This window comes from Ascaphus truei, unplaced genomic scaffold (genome assembly GCF_040206685.1).
Source record: "Ascaphus truei isolate aAscTru1 unplaced genomic scaffold, aAscTru1.hap1 HAP1_SCAFFOLD_807, whole genome shotgun sequence".
Taxonomy (NCBI): domain Eukaryota; kingdom Metazoa; phylum Chordata; class Amphibia; order Anura; family Ascaphidae; genus Ascaphus; species Ascaphus truei.
The window spans coordinates 39,497-61,045 of NW_027457142.1; the positions used below are offsets into that span (position 1 = coordinate 39,497).

The 21,549-nt window shown below is 49.8% G+C and overlaps 1 protein-coding gene across 1 annotated transcript in view; it reads left to right on the top strand.

The window, feature by feature from the left end:
• LOC142486292 (unconventional myosin-IXb-like) overlaps positions 1-11,343 on the top strand; it is a 45,692-nt gene extending 34,349 nt beyond the window's left edge. The window contains exons 3-10 of the mRNA XM_075584918.1: positions 3,121-3,202; positions 3,549-3,732; positions 5,677-5,805; positions 6,708-6,813; positions 7,979-8,110; positions 9,012-9,135; positions 9,878-9,963; positions 11,068-11,343. Coding sequence (XP_075441033.1) covers positions 3,121-3,202; positions 3,549-3,732; positions 5,677-5,805; positions 6,708-6,813; positions 7,979-8,110; positions 9,012-9,135; positions 9,878-9,922 — 802 coding nt within the window. The 3' untranslated portion in view covers positions 9,923-9,963; positions 11,068-11,343. The remainder of the gene's footprint in view (positions 1-3,120; positions 3,203-3,548; positions 3,733-5,676; positions 5,806-6,707; positions 6,814-7,978; positions 8,111-9,011; positions 9,136-9,877; positions 9,964-11,067) is intronic.
• Positions 11,344-21,549: the final 10,206 nt, after the last annotated feature.

The window sequence follows — 21,549 nt, forward strand, 5'->3', positions numbered from 1 at the left end:
TTTGCTTTATTTTGTACATTAACCTCTTGTGTGGAACCGTATCAAAGCCTATGCAAAATCTAAGTAGATCACAATAATTTAGTATTTTCTATAAATACTTTTTAGTGTAATTTTCAATCCCCAATATACTGCACCGACACACTTTATTCGAGCAAATACCCAGTATGTACCTGGCAGATACCTGGAATGCGCCACTCCTCACCTCTGACAAGCCCCGTTGCATTTGCCTTCCCAGCCTGGGTTCATGCCTGGCTGATGGGCGGCTGATCTGTTAAATGATAATGATTAGGATTTAATAGGCTGCAATGCTTCGCGTGTCTACCAGATGGCATAAATTCATGAATTGTAATGCAGTATATATATATATACTGTGCAGTATTGCAGCCAGCGGGAATAAAATGCTTCAATCACTGCTTGGAAAATAACTCAATGCACTCGGGCAGAAAACAGTCACAAACCTCAATACACCCGGGTATACCCGAATTCGTGGGACTAGCCGAGCTCGAATAAAGTGTGTCGCCAGTGTAATAGTGGTTGGATGGTAATGTTAATATAATATCCGTCTTACCAGGTACAAGGAGATGGTGTCTGAGAAGAGCAGACAGGAAGCCCTTGAACGAGAAGAGGAGCATAAATGGAGACATGACAACTCCGATGGAGTGCAGAAGGCAGAAGAAGAGGAGAAAGGAGGGAGAAGGCAGAACGAGGTGGGGCAGGGGGAAGCAAAGGTGATGCCCGAGAAGGAGAATCCAGGGGAGAGCCTAGAAAGCAAGGAGAAGCTGACAGAGTAAGGACCTGCAGATATGTGGCATATCGGTCTGTGTGTACTTGTATCTGTATGATTCACTTATCAGAGAGAGTGACTGAGCATGGACTTCCCTTCCATCCATTGCCCATTTATTGTAAGATAAGATCTTGTTTGCCTTTGCTGTTACTGCATGACTTTGGGCACTATTGCTGTGTACAAGCACTCCTAAATCCTTCTCCATCAAGGATTCCCCCAATTTATCCCCATTTAATTTGCAAGTCTCCTGTTTATTCTTGTTTCTCAAATGCATAACCTTACATTTATCTGTATTAAACCTCATCTGCCATTTACCTGCCCAAGTTTCCAGTCTCCCCAAGTCCTTCTGGAGAGAAATTACATCCTGCTCTGATTCTACTACCTTACACAATTTAGTATCATCAGCAAAGATTAAGACTTTGCTCTCGATGCCAACCTCAAGGTCATTAACAAACAAGTTAAAAAGCAGGGGTCCTAGTACCGATCCCTGAGGTACTCCACTCACGACTTTAGCCCAACCTGAAAAAGTTCCATTTACGACAACTCTATGTTGTGTATCCTTCAACCAGTTTTCAATCCAGGTGCAAATATTTTTAGAGTCCAATTTGCTTTATTTTGTACATTAACCTCTTGTGTGGAACCGTATCAAAGCCTATGCAAAATCTAAGTAGATCACAATAATTTAGTATTTTCTATAAATACTTTTTAGTGTAATTTTCAATCCCCAATATAATAGTGGTTGGATGGTAATGTTAATATAATATCCGTCTTACCAGGTACAAGGAAATGGTGTCTGAGAAGAGCAGACAGGAAGCCCTTGAACGAGAAGAGGAGCATAAATGGAGACATGACAACTCTGATGGAGTGCAGAAGGCAGAAGAAGAGGAGAAAGGAGGGAGAAGGCAGAACGAGGTGGGGCAGGGGGGAGCAGAGGTGATGCCCGAGAAGGAGAATCCAGGGGAGAGCCTAGAGAGCAAGGAGAAGCTGACAGAGTAAGGACCTGCAGATATGTGGCATATCGGTCTGTGTGTACTTGTATCTGTATGATTCACTTATCAGAGAGAGTGACTGAGCATGGACTTCCCTTCCATCCATTGCCCATTTATTGTAAGATAAGATCTTGTTTGCCTTTGCAGTTACTGCATGACTTTGGGCACTATTGCTGTGTACAAGCACTCCTAAATCCTTCTCCATCAAGGATTCCCCCAATTTATCCCCATTTAATTTGCAAGTCTCCTGTTTATTCTTGTTTCAAAAATGCATAACCTTACATGTATCTGTATTAAACCTCATCTGCCATTTACCTGCCCAAGTTTCCAGTCTCACCAAGTCCTTCTGGAGAGAAATTACATCCTGTTCTGATTCTACTACCTTACACAATTTAGTATCATCAGCCAAGATTGAGACTTTGCTCTCGATGCCAACCTCAAGGTCATTAACAAACAAGTTAAAAAGCAAGGGTCCCAGTACCGATCCCTGAGGTACTCCACTCACGACTTTAGCCCAACCTGAAAAAGTTCAATTTACGACAACTCTATGTTGTGTATCCTTCAACCAGTTTTCAATCCAGGTGCAAATATTTGTAGAGTCCAATTTGCTTTTAACCTCTTGTGTGGAACCGTATCAAAGCCTATGCAAAATCTAAGTAGATCACAATAATTTAGTATTTTCTATAAATACTTTTTAGTGTAATTTTCAATCCCCAATATAATAGTGGTTGGATGGTAATGTTAATATAATATCCGTCTTACCAGGTACAAGGAGATGGTGTCTGAGAAGAGCAGACAGGAAGCCCTTGAACGAGAAGAGGAGCATAAATGGAGACATGACAACTCCGATGGAGTGCAGAAGGCAGAAGAAGAGGAGAAAGGAGGGAGAAGGCAGAACGAGGTGGGGCAGGGGGAAGCAGCGGTGATGCCCGAGGAGGAGAATCCAGGGGAGAGCCTAGAGAGCAAGGAGAAGCTGACAGAGTAAGGACCTGCAGATATGTGGCATATCGGTCTGTGTGTACTTGTATCTGTATGATTCACTTATCAGAGAGAGAGGCTGAGCATGGACTGGTCATGTCTGCGATATGTTTCCTGTATAGTAATATATATTTTTCCTTACTAAAGGAATGTATATTTATTTATAATACATACACCTTCAAAATGCAGAAGTATGTATATGAATTTGTACATGCATACAAATATATGTGTGTGTGTGTCTGTGTATGCATACAAATAGGGGGTATATATACACATCTGTGCAAGGGGGTTGAAATACATGGATGAGGGGGGGGGGGTTGGAAATACAAGCAGGGTGTGTGTATATATGTGTGTTGTTTCACCTTCCAGGAACAAACTCCAGAGGAACCCGTCCAAGATCAGCGAAGCCAGCACCATCCAGAGCCCCTGCGACTTGGCGGGAGGGAGGAAGGTACATAGGGAGGGGGAGGGAGGAAGTTATATCAGGGGGAAGGGAGGGAGGAAGGTACATCAGGGGGGAGGGAGGGAAGAGTGTGAGCTGTGTGACGTGTCAAACCCTCTTGCAGCGCTCACATGTTACACCCCCCATTCTCTCACCCCATCCTCAACCGCAACCCGCTTCTGTCTCACCCTCCCTTCTCACTCGCCCCCTTCTCTCTCGCCCCAACCTTTTCTCTCCCCCCCACCCTCCCTTCTCTTTTGCCCCGGCCTTCTCTCTCGCCCCGACCTTCTCAATCCTCTTGGGTAACAGAGGGAACACCTCTTTGTTGCCGTGGTAACACTGATCCCTCCCTCAGAACCTGGGAAACCATCACTTCGGGGTGCACGTGGGGGACCTGATCAGTGAGACGTCCTCGGTGCCCGTTGTCATGGAGATGCTCTTAGAGTACCTGGAGATGTACGGCCTGCACACGGAGGGCATCTACCGGAAGTGTGGGGCAGCCAATCGCATGCGAGAGCTCAAACAGTCCCTGGAGAACGGTGCGCTGGGATTGTGAGGGAACCGGGGGAGGCACACATTTAGGCTGAGATTATACCATCTCCGACGGGGCGGCAGTGTGATCTGGTGATGTCATCCTATCGATGCCGCCAAGCGGCATGTTGAACTGCAGGCAGGAGACAAGCAGAGGAGACAGGGAGGTGTGGCGGAGGCGTGGCTGTGAGCGGTTCGCCCTCATTGGCTGAACCGCTCACGTGACACGGCCGTCTCCTGCTCAAAACAAAATTTCCTGTCTGCTCTCCAGTCTGCCGCCCTGCAGTTCCAGGCAGCGAGCGCGGAGTGCGAGGTATGTTTACCTTAATTGGATTGCAGCAATTTGTTTTTGAGCCGCGCAACGCTGCCGGACAATTTTGGTATAATCACGGCCTAAGGGACAAATAAGATATTATCATTTAAATGTGCAATCCCTGGCAGTTCACAATGAAACTACATTTTTGTAAAGAATGTCATTTTCCTGTAACATACAGTAACTGGGCTCAAAGCAAAACATTGGCTGCTGTCATTATTTGGGAAATAAAGCATTTAAAGGAGGGAGGATGCTTCTCAGCAGTGTTTACTCAACCTCTGGCCACCCTGTGAGAGCCAATAAAGATAAGGGAGGAGGGGGCTTTGCCTGTGCAAACTCCTGTTCAGCACATGGTGAAATCAGACAAAAGGGAAGCCAGAGGAAATCGCCCCCCCCTCCCAAATCTCAGCTCATCGTGTTTACAAAGGAACTTGAAATAATGAATAATAAATACTTATAGGTGTTATATATTTTTGTTTTTTTAAAAAGGCATAAGTCACCCAGGTGTGACCCCTTAAACATCTCACGGTCAGTAGTACATTTTGGTCCTAGGAGGGACTGACCCTTTAAACAGTGGAATAATATACAGGCAGTCCTCGGTTATCCGACACAATGCGTTACTCAAAATGGCGTTGGATAGCGAAACGTTGTAAAGCGAAACACGTTTTCCCACAGGAACACTGTTTAAATGAAAGGTTCCGTTCCTGAAGGCATTTTTAACACTAAAATACACCAAATATTTTACACAGGCAATAAGATATGCAGCACACACATACATTATATAGTGTATATACTGTATTATACATATATAATATAATATTATATATATAATATAACATAATAAATAATATATTATGTAATATAATATAATATTATATATATGCTCTTACGACGCTTTGCAACGTTGTTTATGTGTATATATATATATATTTATACATACACACATACACATAAACAACGTTGCAAAGCATCGTAAGAGCGCTGGATAAGCCGTTTTGGCGTTGTAAAAATGAACATAGGTATGCATTGCATAGCGCTGGATAAGCCATTCGTTGTAAAGCGAAGCGCTGTAAAACGAGGACTGCCTGTAATCGTCTTTAACACATTTAATTACTCTTAACTTTTTTCCTGGCAGACTACACAACGACACACTTCAGCTTACCAAAATGTTTTCATAAGGCCAGGTCCCCGCTGGCTACTGCAGCGACCGCTGTGGCGGACGCTGCAGGGACAAGAGCCGCCCCACAATGGGGCCGGGCCCGCTGCGAGTTTTTGAGGTACACATGAAAATTGAGATAGGAACTAGCGACAGAGCGCTAGGCCACGCCCACCGGCGGTTTAGCCAATGAGGGCGAACCTGCCAGGTGATGTCATGGCCGCGCCCCAGTAATGCCCCCCCCCTGTCTTTCCCCTTGCAGCTCTCTGTAGACCGGAGAATTCGCAGGTGCGTGCAGCGCAGGCAGCGTGGCCGCAGCCTAATACTTATTTTTGTGAGGAGAAAAAAAACAATATTTCCATGTATCTAAAATGTTTTCTCTGTATTTGTGCTCCGCGGATAGTGCCTATAAAAGGGTGATGGGGATCGGTCATTACAAGTCCTCTTGTTTTCTCACATGTTTTCTGTCTCCCTTCTGGACAGACCCCAGCTCTGTGAAACTGGATAATTACCCCATCCACGTCATCACTGGCATCCTGAAGCAGTGGTTGCGTGAGCTCCCGGAGCCACTCATGACCTTCGCTCAGTACAACGAGTTCCTACGAGCCGTGGGTAAGTGCAGAGAGGAAGGTAACCCTCCCTCTGTAGAGTCGCGGGGCTTAGTGACAAATTGCAGAGAGGATCTCCACTGCAGAACACGAAATCCTGGATGGGCAGGAGAGATCTACAGTACCTTTGTGCTTTATCCTATGGTGGGAGGCGTAGACTCCATTGGCCAGAGATACTTTGTCACCCTGAGGTGAAAGGGAGCGATGCCGTATGCGCCTTATTTTTGGGTCACACTCAGTGGAACATCTACTCGGTCTGTTTCATTTTAATGTTGGAGGGACAGACTCCACCGGCTAAAAGTCCCTTTTGTTTGTGTCACTGTGGAAAGGGAGATATTGCATGGGCCATAGGCCTCTTATCTCTGTGTTAGACTTGGTGAACAGAAATCCTTTCAGTCTTTGTCACTCTGCTGGTGAAGCGACAGACTCAGTGGGCCATAAGTTATGTCTGTACGTCTGTCAGCTTCAAGTTGAGGGACAGACCACATGGGCCATAGGTCTCTCCTGTTTGTCACGGTCACCCAGTGGTTGGTGTGACACACTCCATGGGCCATAGGACTATTATGTCTGCCTCTTTTTACCAGGGGTACGGACTCTGGGTCAGGCTCAGTGGGACATGGGTGCCTTCTGTCTGTGCCACTGTCACCTGCAGTGGGAATGACAGGCGTCATGGTCCATAGTCCCCTTTGGTCTGTGATGCCCTGCAGTAGGAGAGTCAGACTCCAGGATCTGTGCCACACTAGACGAACAGACATTTACTTCTTTATCTCCACTAACCCTTGTAGCGCCTGAGGGGTCTGCCATGCACTGCAGAACAAGGTGTCCGGCCTCTCTAGCACTGAAGGTGTTTAGTAAACCTCTCCCACGTCTCCGTTACCCATCTATTGCTTTGCCTTCTCCCTTTAGAGCTCCCTGGGAAGCAGGAACAGCTGTGTGCCATCTACAAAGTTCTGGGACAGCTTCCCCAGGCCCATTACAACACTCTGGAGAGGCTGATCTTTCACCTTGTCAAGTAAGATGCAGGAGAGGTTGCAAACCCCTTTGTGTGATTGCAGGGGAGGATGCAGACCTGTAGTGCTCAATGTCAGTGTGCTGCTAGGAGTGTTCCTGGGCATACAGGAGCGGGCCCCAACTCTGTGTTCAAATGAGTCCCTCACTTGTCAGTGTATTGTTTTAATACACATAATATAATTTTAAATCTAAGATTTAATCAACCTAAATTCTGTGTGCATCTCCCCGGAGATAATCAGTCTGTAGACTTTCGTACACTTTTTAAATGGCTGTTTCCTCTCTTATAGACGTACGGATGAGGCCTGCATCAGAGAATCGGGGATTGTGTGTGTTATTTATTCCCAATACTGTATATATGTATTATTTATATGGCATTATATATATATATATATATATATATATATATATATATATATATATATATATATACATACACACACACACACACACACACACACATACACACACACATACACACACACACACACACACACACACACACACACACACACACACACTTTGCCTTTAACCCTTTAACCCCAAGAGGACTTGCTAAGCAATAGCAAACCCAATGTATTGTCCCCCCCACAGACCACAGATGGAGAGAATGTATTGCTTTGCACAGGGATTCCTTCCTGTGTCTTCCTGCATATAGTGAGGTGTGGCTGTGTAACCACAGGGCATTTTCCTCATATCTGTAAGCAGTGCTGGCCGCTCAGGAATCACATTAGTTAGGAAGAATGTACAGATCCATTATAGCAAGGGTGCTCAACTCCAGTCCCGAAGCCCCCTCCCCCCCCCAACAGGTCAGGTTTTCAGGATATCCCAGCTTGAGCACAGGTGGCTCAGTCGAAGCCTCTGATAGAGCCACCTGTGCTGAAGCAGGGACTGATTGAGCCACCTGTGCTGAAGCAGGGATATCCTGAAAACCGGACTTGTTGGGGGAGCTTGAGGATGGGAGCTGAGCCCCATTGCATTATAGGGAAGTGCAGAGATGAAGAGGTGCATGTTACAGTGCTCTAATAACTGGGCAGTGAGGGTCACACCTGGAAGGCTCCGTCTGCTAAGCAGCCCTGGAAACACGGGCTCAGATAGCCCCATGCCTGCTGAGAGCCCAGCAGGGCAATGCATTGTGGGGCATTCTCTAACGCCACCCTATTTTGCAGAGTGGCTGTGATGGAAGATGCGAACCGCATGTCCTCAAATTCCTTGGCCATCATCTTCGCGCCCTGCCTCCTGCGCTGTCCAGCCAACTATGACCTACAGACCACCCTGAAGGAGGTTTCCAAAACCATCACGTAAGGTTTCGATTATGCCGGCGTTTTTTGGTAAAATCACAGCCTAATTCAGGCGCCCGCCTGTCCCTTTCCTTCCGCCCATTCAGGGCATGTTATTTATTTGCTTCGATATGAGCTGTTGAAATATTGAAGGACCGGGAAGTCAGAATGTCGCTCCCTCCCAGGCCCAGCGCAGTCTCAAAGTTACCGTCGTGATCTGCGCTGCTGCAGATTGAGACAATCAAGGGAGCAAAATACTGTTATGCGCTAAACTCGTGTAGGTTTTATTTGGGGGGGGGGGGGTTTCTGCCTTAAAAGAGGTAAAATCTTCTCGAGCAATTCAGCCCGGATAGGGGCCTTGGTCGGAGGCTGCACCCGTTGTAAACGGATTAAGGGAAGGGGAGTCTAGTGGTTAATTCACTGCCTTTGAAGTGGGTGTGCAGTGCCGGCACCATGTGACCACCCAAAAACTGAGATAGTAAGCTCAGAAGACAAGTTCCTGTGTCTGACGCTGCGGTGTGTAGTACCGGATAAGACGACTTTCTCGTATGATCTGCACAGTGATTCTGTCCTATCCCCGTGGGCCCTGCTGTCGCACTTCAGAGCTGTAATCTCCCGTGTTCTCATGTTTCCATAAGAAATGTTTTTGTTTTCCAGCTAATTGACCAAGTCGCAAACTAATGGTTTCCTGCCGAAGAATTCATTGGGAATACATTTGTGGGGTTTTTAAAGGGAACTTGGGGGAAATAATGAAATAAAACGGGGTGGATATTTTGAAGACTACGGTTTGCCCATCTCAGACGGGGTTAGGGATGCCACCTCTATTCACCCCTTCCTTGCCAGAGGGGTCAGGGACTTGTTATAAAGCAAGGGGTTAAGTGGAAGGCTCTGTAACCCGATTGTCCTTGTGCTTCCCCTGTAGGTGTGTGGAGATGCTGATTAAGGAGCAGATGAGGCAGTACATACTCAAAATTAAGGAGATTGGCATGATGAAAGCAGCAGAGACACAAGCGCTGTGTAGCCTGTCCCTGCTCAAACACAACACGGTGAGTACCCCAAAAAAGCCCTGCAATGTAATGTTTCTGTGGAGGAGGCAGTCACGCAGCCCCTTCTGTGGATGAGATTCCAGACACTCACACGGGGGAGGAGGGGGGGGGGGTTAGGGGTGGTGTCCCTCTAGATGTGGGGTCCCACACACACTCAGGGACCCCCTCCAAGATGGGATGGCGGAAACTCACATGGGGGCCCCCTCTGAGTTGGAATCCCAGAAACTCACACCCTTGCAGTTAGGGAGCTGCCCTTTAAAGTGGGAAGTTTCTCCTTGAGTCCCGGTCTAAAAGAACATATTGTAAGTTGGTGAAGTAGTGAGTCGTTGCTTCAGTGTTCAATGCTGGCTATAGAAGCATCTCCTGTATACGCCTGTATCCCCTTCCATGCACGGGAGGGGTTATACATAGATACATTTTTTTAATGAGTTAATTCTTGGGATATTTGTATGCAAAACCCGACTTCCACATCAGTATTCTGCTCCCTGAAGACAGTTTTCCTTTCTCTGACAGCCTTGGCCTGTACATTTAGGATTTATTTCTCCTTATGAAGGGATCCTGGTTGCTCCACACCGCCCTCTCCCTTGCACGCCTGGAATTGCTTCTCCCGCGGTTTGGAGCACAAGTTGGGTTTCCCTGTGATAAGAGTGGAATCCAATAATACTTGTCACATATTTATTTTAGTATAGCTATCAAAGTTTAATTTGACTAAATACCAATATTACATTCATTTTTTTTTTAGGTGGAATGCGCCCCGAAGGGATCTCCGTGTTCTAATATTCTCTGAATATATCCCAGGTAGCACACACCTCTCTATATTAATACTCGGTGAGTTATGTCTGTCTATCTCTCTGTCTATTTCTCAGTCTATGTGTCTGTCAGTCAGTCTGTCTCTGTCTGTGTGTCTGTCTGTGTCTCTCTGTGTGTCTGTCTCTCAGGCTCTCTTTGTGTGTGTCTCTCTGTGTGTGTGTGTGTGTGTTTGTGTCTCTCTCTCTCTGTCTCTTTCTTTCTGTCTCTCTGTGTCTCTCGCTCTGTGTGTGTGTGTGTCTCTCTCTCTGTCTCTCTCTGTGTGTGTCTCTTTCTCTCTCTGTGTCTCTCTCTCTGTGTTTCTCTTTCTCTCTCTCTGTGTCTCTTTGTGTCTCCCTCTCTCTCTGTGTCTCTCTGCGTGTGTGTGTCTCTCTCTCTGTGTGTGTGTGTCTCTCTCTCTGTCTCTCTCTGTGTGTGTCTCTTTCTCTCTCTGTGTCTCTCTCTGTGTTTCTCTTTCTCTCTCTCTGTGTCTCTTTGTGCCTCTCTCTCTCTCTCTCTCTCTGTGTGTGTCTCTGTGTGTGTCTCTCTCTCTCTGTGTGTGTTAGAATCACGGCTAGGCTCCGCCCCCTGACGCGGTACACGGCGGTGCCCGCAGCGTGCGCAGACCCCTTTCTGCGCGTGTGCGCCAGCCAACCAGAACAACTTATTTAAGGAATGAATCCATAAATAAATCAATGAATTGGGCACGTATCAATGCACACCAAGGGAGGAGAATGAAGTATCAATATATCAGAAAATATTTTAATTCCCATTCAATGTTCATACCCCTTGGATGGACTGGATCTAAGGTGAAAATCCAATACATTTCTCTTCGATTGAGGAAATTAAGTCTGTCTCCTCCCCTGGTATGTGGAGACACATGTTCCAAACCAGAGAAATTAACATTAATTATACCGCCTTGCAAACAGCTTGAGAAATGTCTGGATACTGGATGAGACAGATCATGTCTTGTGATTAACCGAACATGTTCAGATATCCTAGTTTTCAAGGGTCTGATTGTACGACCCACGTAACGTTTGCCGCAACCACACCAAAGTGTGTAAACGACAAAACTTGTATGACAATTAATAAAAGTTTGAATTTTATAACAGTTTTTTGACTGTGCGCTTTTTACTTTTTTTAAAGGTCTGGCATACTGACAGAAATTACAATGGCCGCAACAGAAAAACCCATTGGGGCTGCCACGGATATGACTACTCACTAATGGACTGAAATACACTTGGGGAAATCGATGATACAATCGTTTTAGCTTTTTTGAAGACTATTCTTGGTCCTTCTTGCAGAATACGTCTAAGATCTGCATCTAGTTTTAATATGTCCCAATGGTTTTTTTTATGATGGTACGGATTTGGTTAGCTTGTTTATTAAATTGTGTAATGAATAAAGGTTTCTGAAAACCCTGTTTGATGTCTTTATTGTGAGTTTTATAACAAACTAAATATTTTCTATCAGTGAATCTAGCTTGTTCAAATGCGGATTGTATATCATCCATGGCGACCATGTGGTCCGCCACCGGACAAAATCTTGTCGCCCGTGGCGATCGGGTTTGTTGACCACTGTGTATTATACATATATAAAATCAATGTCAATCTCTCCTGAGCTTGTGTTGAACGGAGTACATTTATAGCGTGACCCATGTCATTGTCCTGTAAGAATAAAATAAATAAATACGTTTTGCTTCACCCCTGCTCAACACAAAAACTTAAATTTTCATAGAACCGTAGGTTTATTTCGAAAAGTACTGTGTGTGTGTGTGTTGACCTCACTAACCAAACTAAAAAAAAAAAGCCAGAACCCATTAACCAGTGTCAGGATGCCCCCTCTTAACAATTTCCAAATCAGCAATCCCGCCTGGGATCTTACCTGATCCGCAGTTCCTCAAGGTACTATACGGGAGGGGAGGTGTTCCCTACCTGTCTTCCGATGTCCCCCGTGGGAAACTTGAGTCAGATCTGGAAGAAAGCAGAATAGGTTATTTCGGTGTAGGTATAGTGCAGTTAAGATAAAACAGAGAGAGTGGGTGAGGGTGACAGACAGAGAGTGAGTGAGAGGGTGACAGAGAGAGAGAGAGGGTGGGAGAAAGGGACGGTGAGAGAGAGGGTGGGAGAGAGAGAGGGTGGGAGAGAGAGAGAGAGGGTGGGAGATAGAGAGAGGGTGGGAGAGAGAGAGAGAGGGTGGGAGAGAGAGAGAGAGGGTGGGAGAGAGAGAGAGAGGGTGGGAGAGAGAGAGAGAGAGAGAGGGTGGGAGAGAGAAAGAGAGAGGGTGGGAGAGAGAGAGAGATAGGGTGGGAGAGAGAGAGAGAGAGGGTGGGAGAGGGTGGAGGAGAGAGAGAGGATGGAGAGAGAGAGAGGGTGGGAGAGAGAGAGAGGGTGGGACAGAGAGAGAGGGTGGGAGAGAGAGAGAGGGTTTGAGAGAGAGAGGGTGGGAGAGAGAGAGAAAGCGTGGGGGAGAGAGAGAGAGGATGGGGAGAGAGAGGGTGGGAGAGAGAGAGAAGGTGGCAGAGAGAGAGAGGGTGGGAGATAGAGAGAGGGAGGGTGGGAGAGAGAGAGGGTGGGAGAGAGAGAGGGTGGGAGAGAGAGAGGGTGGGAGAGAGAGAGAGGGCGGGAGAGAGAGGGTGGGAGAGAGGGTGGGAGAGAGGGTGGGAGAGGGTGGAGGAGAGAGGATGGGAGAGAGAGGGTGGGAGAGAGAGAGAGGGTGGGAGAAAGAGAGAGGGTGGGAGAGAGAGAGAGGGTTTGAGAGAGAGAGGGGTGGGAGAGAGAGAATGGGTGGGGGAGAGAGAGAGAGGATGGGGGGAGAGAGAGAGGGTGGGGAGAGAGAGAGAGAGGGGGAGAGAGAGAGGGTGGGGGAGAGAGAGAGGGTGGTTGACTGACTGGCACGTGGGTGGTTGACTGACTCACTGGGCCTGTTGGTGGCCCTGTCCCTCATTCTCTCTCTACTTCCCCCCCATTTTCTCTCCCATTGTCTCCCCCTATTCTCTCTCCCTTCCCTCCCCACCCCCATTCGCTCAATCCCCTCTATTCTCTCTCTCCCCACCCATCTCCCTCTCCCCCCCTCCATTCTCTCCCCCCCTCTCCCATTCTCTCTCTGACCTGGACAGACGCACACAGCCACTGACCTACAGACACTCACACAGACCTACAGACACCAACACAGACAGACCAACAAAAACACTGACCACACACAGACACCCACACAGTCACTGCTGGCCTGCACAGACACACACAGCCACTGATACACAGCCACAGATACACACACTCCCCCCAACAAACACACTCTCCCCCCCCCCCACACACACACACTGTCCCCGCCCCCCACACACTCTCCCCCCCACACACACACTCTCCCCCCACACACACACACTCCCCCCCCCCACACACACACTCCCCCCCCACACACACACACTCCCCCCCCACACACACTCCCCTCCCCCGCACACACTCTCCCCCCCACACACATACTCTCCCTCCCCCCCACACACACACTCACTTTCCCTCCCCCCCACACACACACTCTCCTCTCCCCCCTCCCCACACACACTCCCCCCCCTCCTCCACTCTCTCTCCCCCCCCCACACACTCTCCCCCCCAACACACACACTCCCCCACCACACACTCCCCCCACACACACACTCTCCCCCCCACACACATTCCCCCCCACACACACACACTCTCGCCCCCACACCACACTCTCCCTCTCCCCACACACTCTCCCTTCCCCCCCACAAACACACTCTCCCTCCCCCCCCACACACACACTCACTCTTTCCCCCCCATACACACACTCTCCCCTCCCACACACACACTCTCCCCCCCCACACACACACTCTCCCCCCCCCACACACACACTCTCCCCCCCCACACACACACTTTCCCCCCCACCCCCACCCCCCCCCACACACACACACTCTCCCCCCCCACACACACTCTCCCCCCACACTCACACTCTCCCCCCCACACACACACACTCTCCCTCCCCCTGCCACACACTCTCCCCCCCCAACACACACTCCCCCCCCCCCCACACACACACACTCTCCCCCCCCACACACACACTCTCCCTCCCCCTGCCACACACTCTCCCCCCCCCAACACACACTCCCCCCTCCCACACACACACTCTCCCCCCCCACACACACACTATCCACCCACACACACACTCCCCCACCAAACACTCCCCCCACACACACACTTTCCCCCCCCACACACATTCCCCCCCACACACACACACTCTCCCCCCCCACACACATACACTCTCCCTCCCCCTACACACTCTCCCTTCCCCCCAACACACACACTCTCCCGCCCCCCCCCCACACACACACTCACTCTTCCCCCCCCACACACACACTCTCCCCCCCCACACACACACTCTCCCCCCCCACACACACACTCTCACCAACCCCACACACACACACTCTCCCCCCCACACACACTCTCTCCCCACACACACACTCCCCCCCACACACTCCGCCCCCACACACTCCGCCCCCAAACACACTCTCCCCCCCCACACACACACTCTCCCTCCCCCGCCACACACTCTCCCCCCCAACACACACTCTCCCCCCCACACACACACTCTCCCCCCCACACACACACACTCTCCCCCCCACACACACTCTCCCTCCCCCCCAAACACACTCTCCCTCCCCCCCCCACACACACACACTTTCCCTCCCCCCCCACACACACACTCTCCCTCCCCCCCCCCACACACGCACACAAAGTGGAGTACAGCGCCGGATGTGAGTGACTGGAGGGGGGGGGGGGATGACAGAGGAAAGGCCTGCTTTCTGAGCCTCCCGCTGCACCAAACGCCCGCCAGCGATCGCGCACCACCACTGCCCGCACCCACGCCCATTTCCCGCACCAAGGAGACCGGGTGCCAAGGGAGCGCCAAGGGTGCAAGGGGGGAGCGCCAAGGGGGCAAGCGGCAAGGGGGTGAGCGCCAAGGGTGCGAGCAGCAATGGGGGCAAGCGGCAAGGGGGGCGAGCGCCAAGGGGGGCGAGCGCCAAGGGGGGTGAGCGGCAAGGGGGATGAGCACCAAAGGGGGTGAGCGGCAAGGGGAGTGAGCGCCAAAAGGGGGAGAGCGCCAAAGGGGGTGAGTGGCAAAGGGGGTGAGCGTCCCTGTCCTGGAACTAGATTCCACATTCCTCTGTCTCTCCTTTAGTTTATGGGATTCATTTCTCCCTTGTTCAGTTGCCTGTCATTTTCCCCTGTCCCAGCAGCTTGCTGTATTAGAAATGCAACATTATTGCTACATGTTGTGGTTTCCTCAGACATTTCAGTGAGTTGCTATAGCAACCCCAGCCTTTCTCCCAAATGGGCTAGTCTGTTTTCTCCCCCTCTGCTCTGCCCACAGATGGTCTGTCCCCAGGCTATCTTGCTACCCAGAATACATTGGGACTTCCTTTCCACCATTATCACTGGCTGAGTGAGTACCTTCTGTAACTGCTCTAGTGGCAGGATTACCCTTTTCACCTGCCCTTACTACAAATCACCCACAGAGAGACATTATCCCATCACAAACATCTCTTCCACAAGTGCCTGTCTTTGTTGCCACTTTCCCTAAAATAAAGGGAAGAACATATACAGGACTTGTTGCGTTTTGGAAAGAGAGCCAAGTTGAACCTATCTGGGCTAATCATCCTACACATGACCCTGCCTCCAGAATAGTGAAAAGGATACCGTGTGCCTTTTGACACTTACAGGAGCTGCTACTCCAGACTTTATGATAACACAGAGCAGTCTCTGCAGACTGAAAAACAGCAAGCAGCTTATACTGCACACGCAGCTCTGCAGACAGAAAGTCCATAACACACAGAGCCTTGATTGCCTTCTCTGTCTTTTTGAGTCCACCCTCTGCACAGCTCCATAGTAAGGGATAACCATCTCACCTTACCCTGCGCACGTCCTCTTGGCCAGCGCCACCAAGGGCCACGCCACTGGACACCCGCCAGGACACCGGCAGAGCCACCGGACACCTGTGAGTACAGCTACCCCTACGCTGAACGCTGCAGGACACCGCTCAGCTTCATCTGAGACAGTCCCCCATCGCTGACACAGGTAAAAGACCGCAATCCACACGCACTGGCTAAAGGCCTACACACACCTACAGCATGGCAGAACTCAGAGCCTCACCAGATATCACGCAGGAGAGTGACCATTAAGACACAGAGACCGCCGTGCAACTGCAACAGGCGCAGGCAGACGCAAGGCCCAAACGGACAGTCACACTGACACAAAAGGGCTGCGAAAAATATGAGGCTGACATTGACGCACACCGCGAAAAATTAGAGAAGGCCTGGGAGGACACTGATCGTGAAATAAGTAATGTCGCAAGTGCTAGCGATCAAGAAACCCAGATCAAACAAGCTATTACTCAGATTAAGTCATGCCATAGACGTTACGTAACGCTGTCACAGGCATATTTCACCTATCTGACAAGAACTAACACAGAAGACAGCACGTGGGAACGCGACCTGCAAAAGGCAATTGACCTGGAGCGCGATGGCATCGTGCAGACTGCCATCGCAGACGCTCAAAGTGATAGAAAAGAGCTCCTGGAGACCGCATCGCAGCGCTCATGCACATCCAGACACTCATCAAGGTCATCAAGATTAGCGCAATCTAACGCGTCCAGCGCAAGCACAAACGCTACCAAGGCGCGAGCTGCCGCAGAGGCCGCACGTGCCAGGGCCGAATATAGTCGGAGAGAGGCAGCCGTAAGAGCAGAAAGAGCGCGCATAGAAGAGGAGGAGCAGAACGCCATCGCTGCCAATGCCGCCGCCGCTGCTAACGCCGTCGCTGCCAACGCCGCCGCTGCTACCGCCGCCGCTGCCAATGCTGCCACTGCACGTAGAAAGGCCGAATTGGACGCGGATCTAGAAGCTCTAAGCAAAGAGGAGGACGCCGCTGCCGCCATAGCCCAAGCCGAAGTCTTAGAAGCAGCTGCGAGACAGGACGGCGGGGAGCAACCGTACAGATGGATAGCCTCAGAGGACCCAATCCAACGCACTGAAGACTACGTAAGGAGAGAGTGACTCCACAGACACCGAAGACTCGCTAGCTTTATGAAGAGAAGACGCTGTTCCTTCAGTGGGACATGCTGCCTGGGATAGCCACAGCCACAACAGTGATCCACACGCCAGCGCGCACACAGATGCACCACAACAGGCTCGCAATCCAGGTACACCCACACGGGAGAACACAGCCCCTCACACCGACAAGCAGCCACCACGCATCCATGCCAAGGAAGAGGTGACCGCACGGACCCTCCCAGCAACTACCTCAGAACGCGACCAACACGCTGATGCCTCAGGCCTGACAGACCTAGCCAAGTACATGATCCGGCTTGACCTGGTGCAAACAGGACTCATCAGCTTCGACGACTGCCCTGAGAACTACCGGACGTGGAAGTTCACATTCAAAGACGCAATCAACAGCTTGGACTTCTCAGCAAGGGAGGAGCTCAACCTGCTATTCAAGCTCCTGGGGAACGAATCCAGGGAGCGCGCGAAGAGACTTCGGGCGGCAAACGCGAACCAACCCCAAGTAGGTCTTGACCTAGTGTGGGAAAGGCTAGAAGAGTGCTACGGTAGCCCCGAAGCAGTCGAGGATTCGCTCTTCAAAAGAGTCGACAGCTTCCCCAAGATCACAACTAAAGACTACTCGAAGTTACGAGAGCTCGGGGACCTGCTGCAAGAGCTGGAGTTTGCAAGGAAAGACCATTCCTTAACAGGTCTCAACGTCTTGGACTCAGCTCGTGCAGTGAGACCCATCTTGGAAAAGCTACCCTACAACCTCCAAGAAAGATGGATTTCACAAGGCTCCAAATACAAAAGGGAGAAGCAAGTCGCCTACCCCCCATTCTCATTCTTCTTGAGCTTCATCCGCGAAGTGGCAAGGACAAGGAATGATCCCAGTTTCATCTTAGGTGTGCAAACCACACACAGTGCAAGCAGCCTGAGGAATGAGAGACCAGTGGCGAGATACGGTAATACTCAAACACCCATCTCGGTCCAGAGGACGGACGTGCCCCCTACGACCCACGCGAGTCCCGGCCAGGCGGCCGTCAGGAAGAATGCCCTATACACAAAAGGCCGCATCCGCTTAACAAGTGTATCGGATTCAGAATGAAACCCATAGAGGAGCGAAAAAACTTACTCAGGGAATGGGGAGCTTGTTTCAAATGTTGTTCTTCCACAACTTATTTATTCAAGGACTGCAAAGAAGCTATGAAATGCACAGAGTGCGACTGCGACAGGCACATAGCCGCTCTACACCCGGAAGCTATGAAGCCCAAATCAAGCAAAGCCCCTAACCCTTCGACAAAGCAGGGCGGGGAGGAAGAAGTGGGAGATACACCCCCCACGACGTCGGTAGCGTCCAAATGCACAGAGGTATGTGGAAAAGGAAGCGACGGTAGATCTTGCTCTAAAATATGTCTGGTAGCAGTGCACCCAGAGGGACAACCCCAAAGAGCTAAAAGGATGATGCAATCATCGACGACCAGAGCAACCGATCGCTGGTCAGGTGAGAATTCTTCGACATGTTTAACATACAAGACAGCGCTTCTCCTTACACTCTCAGAACGTGCGCAGGGCGAATGGAGACTACAGGGAGAAGAGTGAATGGCTACACCATATGCTCAATAGACGGCAAAGTGAACATGCCCCTTCCCACACTCATCGAGTGCAATCACATGGCAGAAGATAGGAGCGAGATCCCCACACCAGACGTGGCGAGACACCATCCCCATCTAAAAGCTATTGCCGATCGTATCCCACCACTAGACGAAGGCGCCCAGATCATGCTGCTACTTGGCAGGGACATCATGAGAGCACATAAGATCCGCGAACAGCGAAACGGGGACCCCAACGGCCCAAGCGCTCAAAGGCTCGATCTAGGATGGGTGGTAGTGGGAGAAGTATGCATAGACAGGATACGAGGACCCGACAACGTAGACGCCTTACGAATAAACTTGTTGGAGAACGGTCGTATATCCCACTTCAAACCCTGTCCGAACCACTTCCAGGTCCACGAGAAGCTCGAGACCAAAAGGAACTATGGAGACGCGCTTGTGACAGAAAAATACCCCAATGACCTAGGGAGTACAGTGTTCCAGACAACAAAGGACGACGACAAACAGGCGCAATCAATGAAGATAAAGAATTCTTGAGGTTAATGGATAAGGAGCTCTTCAAGGACGAATTAGGCAGTTGGGTGGCCCCACTACCATTACGCTCGCCAAGAAGACGCCTCCCAAACAACAGAGACCACACCATGTCTAGGCTCGTTTTGCTTCGCCGTAACCTACAAAGTAAACCGGAGACCAAGAAACACTTTGTGGCCTTCATGCAGAAATCTTCCACAGTGACCATGCAGAGTCGGCGCCCCCACTGAGAGAAGGCGAAGAATCCTGGTACCTCCCGTCGTTTGGCGTCTACCACCCCAGAAACCTGGCCAAATTCGAGTGGTATTTGACTCCAGTGCTCAGCATCAGGGAGTCTCCCTAAACGATGTTCTCCTCACCGGGCCGGACCTGATGAACAGTCTTCTGGGAGTGTTGATCCGCTTCGCAAGGAGCCAATCGCCATAACAGCAGACATTCAACAGATGTTCCTCTGCTTACTTGTGCGAGAAGACAACCGTAACTACTAAGATTCCTGTGGTACCAAGATGACGACATAGAAAACAAAATCACAGAGTACCGCATGAAAGTACATGTCTTCGGGAACAGCCCATCACCTGCGGTGGCTGCCTATGGCCTCAGAAGAACGGCCCAAGACAGAGAAGCAGAGTTCGGAAAGAAGCGAGGATCTTCGCCGAAAGAGACTTCTATGTGGACGACGGATTAAAATCAGTTCCCACCGAAGAAGAAGTCATAGATCTACTCAAAAGGACACAAAAGATGTTAGCAAATGCCAACCTAAGATTGCACAAAATAGCTTCCAATAGTGCCATAGTGATGAAGGGGTTCCATGCAGATGATCAAGCAAACGATCTCAAGAATTTGGATCTGGGACCGACACGCCTCCCATACAGCGGAGCTGGGGATAAGCTGGAATCTTAAAACAGATACCTTTACGTTCCAGGTAGCCATCGAAGAAAATCCCTACACACGTCGCGGAGTCCTGTCCACCGTTAACAGTCTTTACGATCCGCTAGGATTCGTGGCTCCTGTCACTATACAAGGAAGTCTCTTCTCAGAGAAATGTCCTTCGAAAAGCAGGAATGGGACACCCCACTACCCCCAGAAAAACGGAAAGAGTGGGAGACGTGGAAATATTCCTTGAAGGCCCTCGAGCAACTTCAGATCCACGCCCTACTCACCTATATCTCTCACCCCCGCACACAGCTTTGCGTATTCTCAGATGCCTCCACAATGGCTATAGCAGCGGTGGCCTACCTAAAACCACGGACGTGGGTGGAAGTTACCACATCAGGTTCATCCTTGGCAAGGCTAAGCTGGCGCCACAACCCGACTATACTATACCCAGACTTCCGAGCTATGTGGTGCAGTGTTACCGGTAGAACTGGCGGAGCTCCTCGAGAACGAGATGGACAGCAAACCAGATGCCATCAGATTCTACACAGATAGCAGGGTGGTACTGGGCTACATATACAACAGAAAAGAAGATTCTACATATACGTGGCCAACCGTGTAGAAAGAATCAGGAAGTCAACCCAAACAGAACAATGGCACCACGTGCCCACAGATCAGTACCCCGCATCACAACTGCAGAACACGTCGTGGCTCACAGGACCAACGTCTCTTGCGCAGCCGCGGAAACGCCACCAACCCAGTTGGCGACTTTGAACTCGTGGATCCCGAGAAGGATACGGAGATAAGACCCATCACAGAGATTATCCTCCTAATGCCTTAATCGGACTATAACAAGGAAGAACTGACTACCAGTTCTGTGAACTCTGAGAGACATTGTGGTGCATCAAGCTAACCTAGAGCTGTGCATCCACCTACCTACCTTACCGAGATGGTAGAGGACTTCAAGCTGGTGGTACCAGCCGGTATCCCATCGTTATGTGGACATGAACTTTGCATTGTTATGTTATGATATTGCACATATGTTCCACATATACCTAGAATATAGTGTATCTCCAGATACCAGACGGGGAGTGTCCTGGAACTAGATTCCATATTCCTCTGTCTCTCCTTTAGTTTATGGGTTCATTTCTCCCTTGTTCAGTTGCCTGTCATTTTCCCCTGTCCCAGCAGCTTGCTGTATTAGAAATGCAACATTATTGCTACATGTTGTGGTTTCCTTAGACATTTCAGTGAGTTGCTATAGCAACCCCAGCCTTTCTCCCAAATGGGCTAGTCTGCTTTCTCCCCCTCTGCTCTGCCTACAGATGGTCTGTCCCCAGGCTATCTGCTACCCAGAATACATTGGGACTTCCTTTCCACCATTATCACTGGCTGAGTGAGTACCTTCTGTAACTGCTCTAGTGGCAGGATTACCCTTTTCACCTGCCCTTACTACAAATCACCCACAGAGAAACTTTATCCCATCACAAATATCTCTTCCACAGTGCCTGTCTTTGTTGCCACTTTCCCTAAAATAAAGTGAAGAAAATATACAGGACT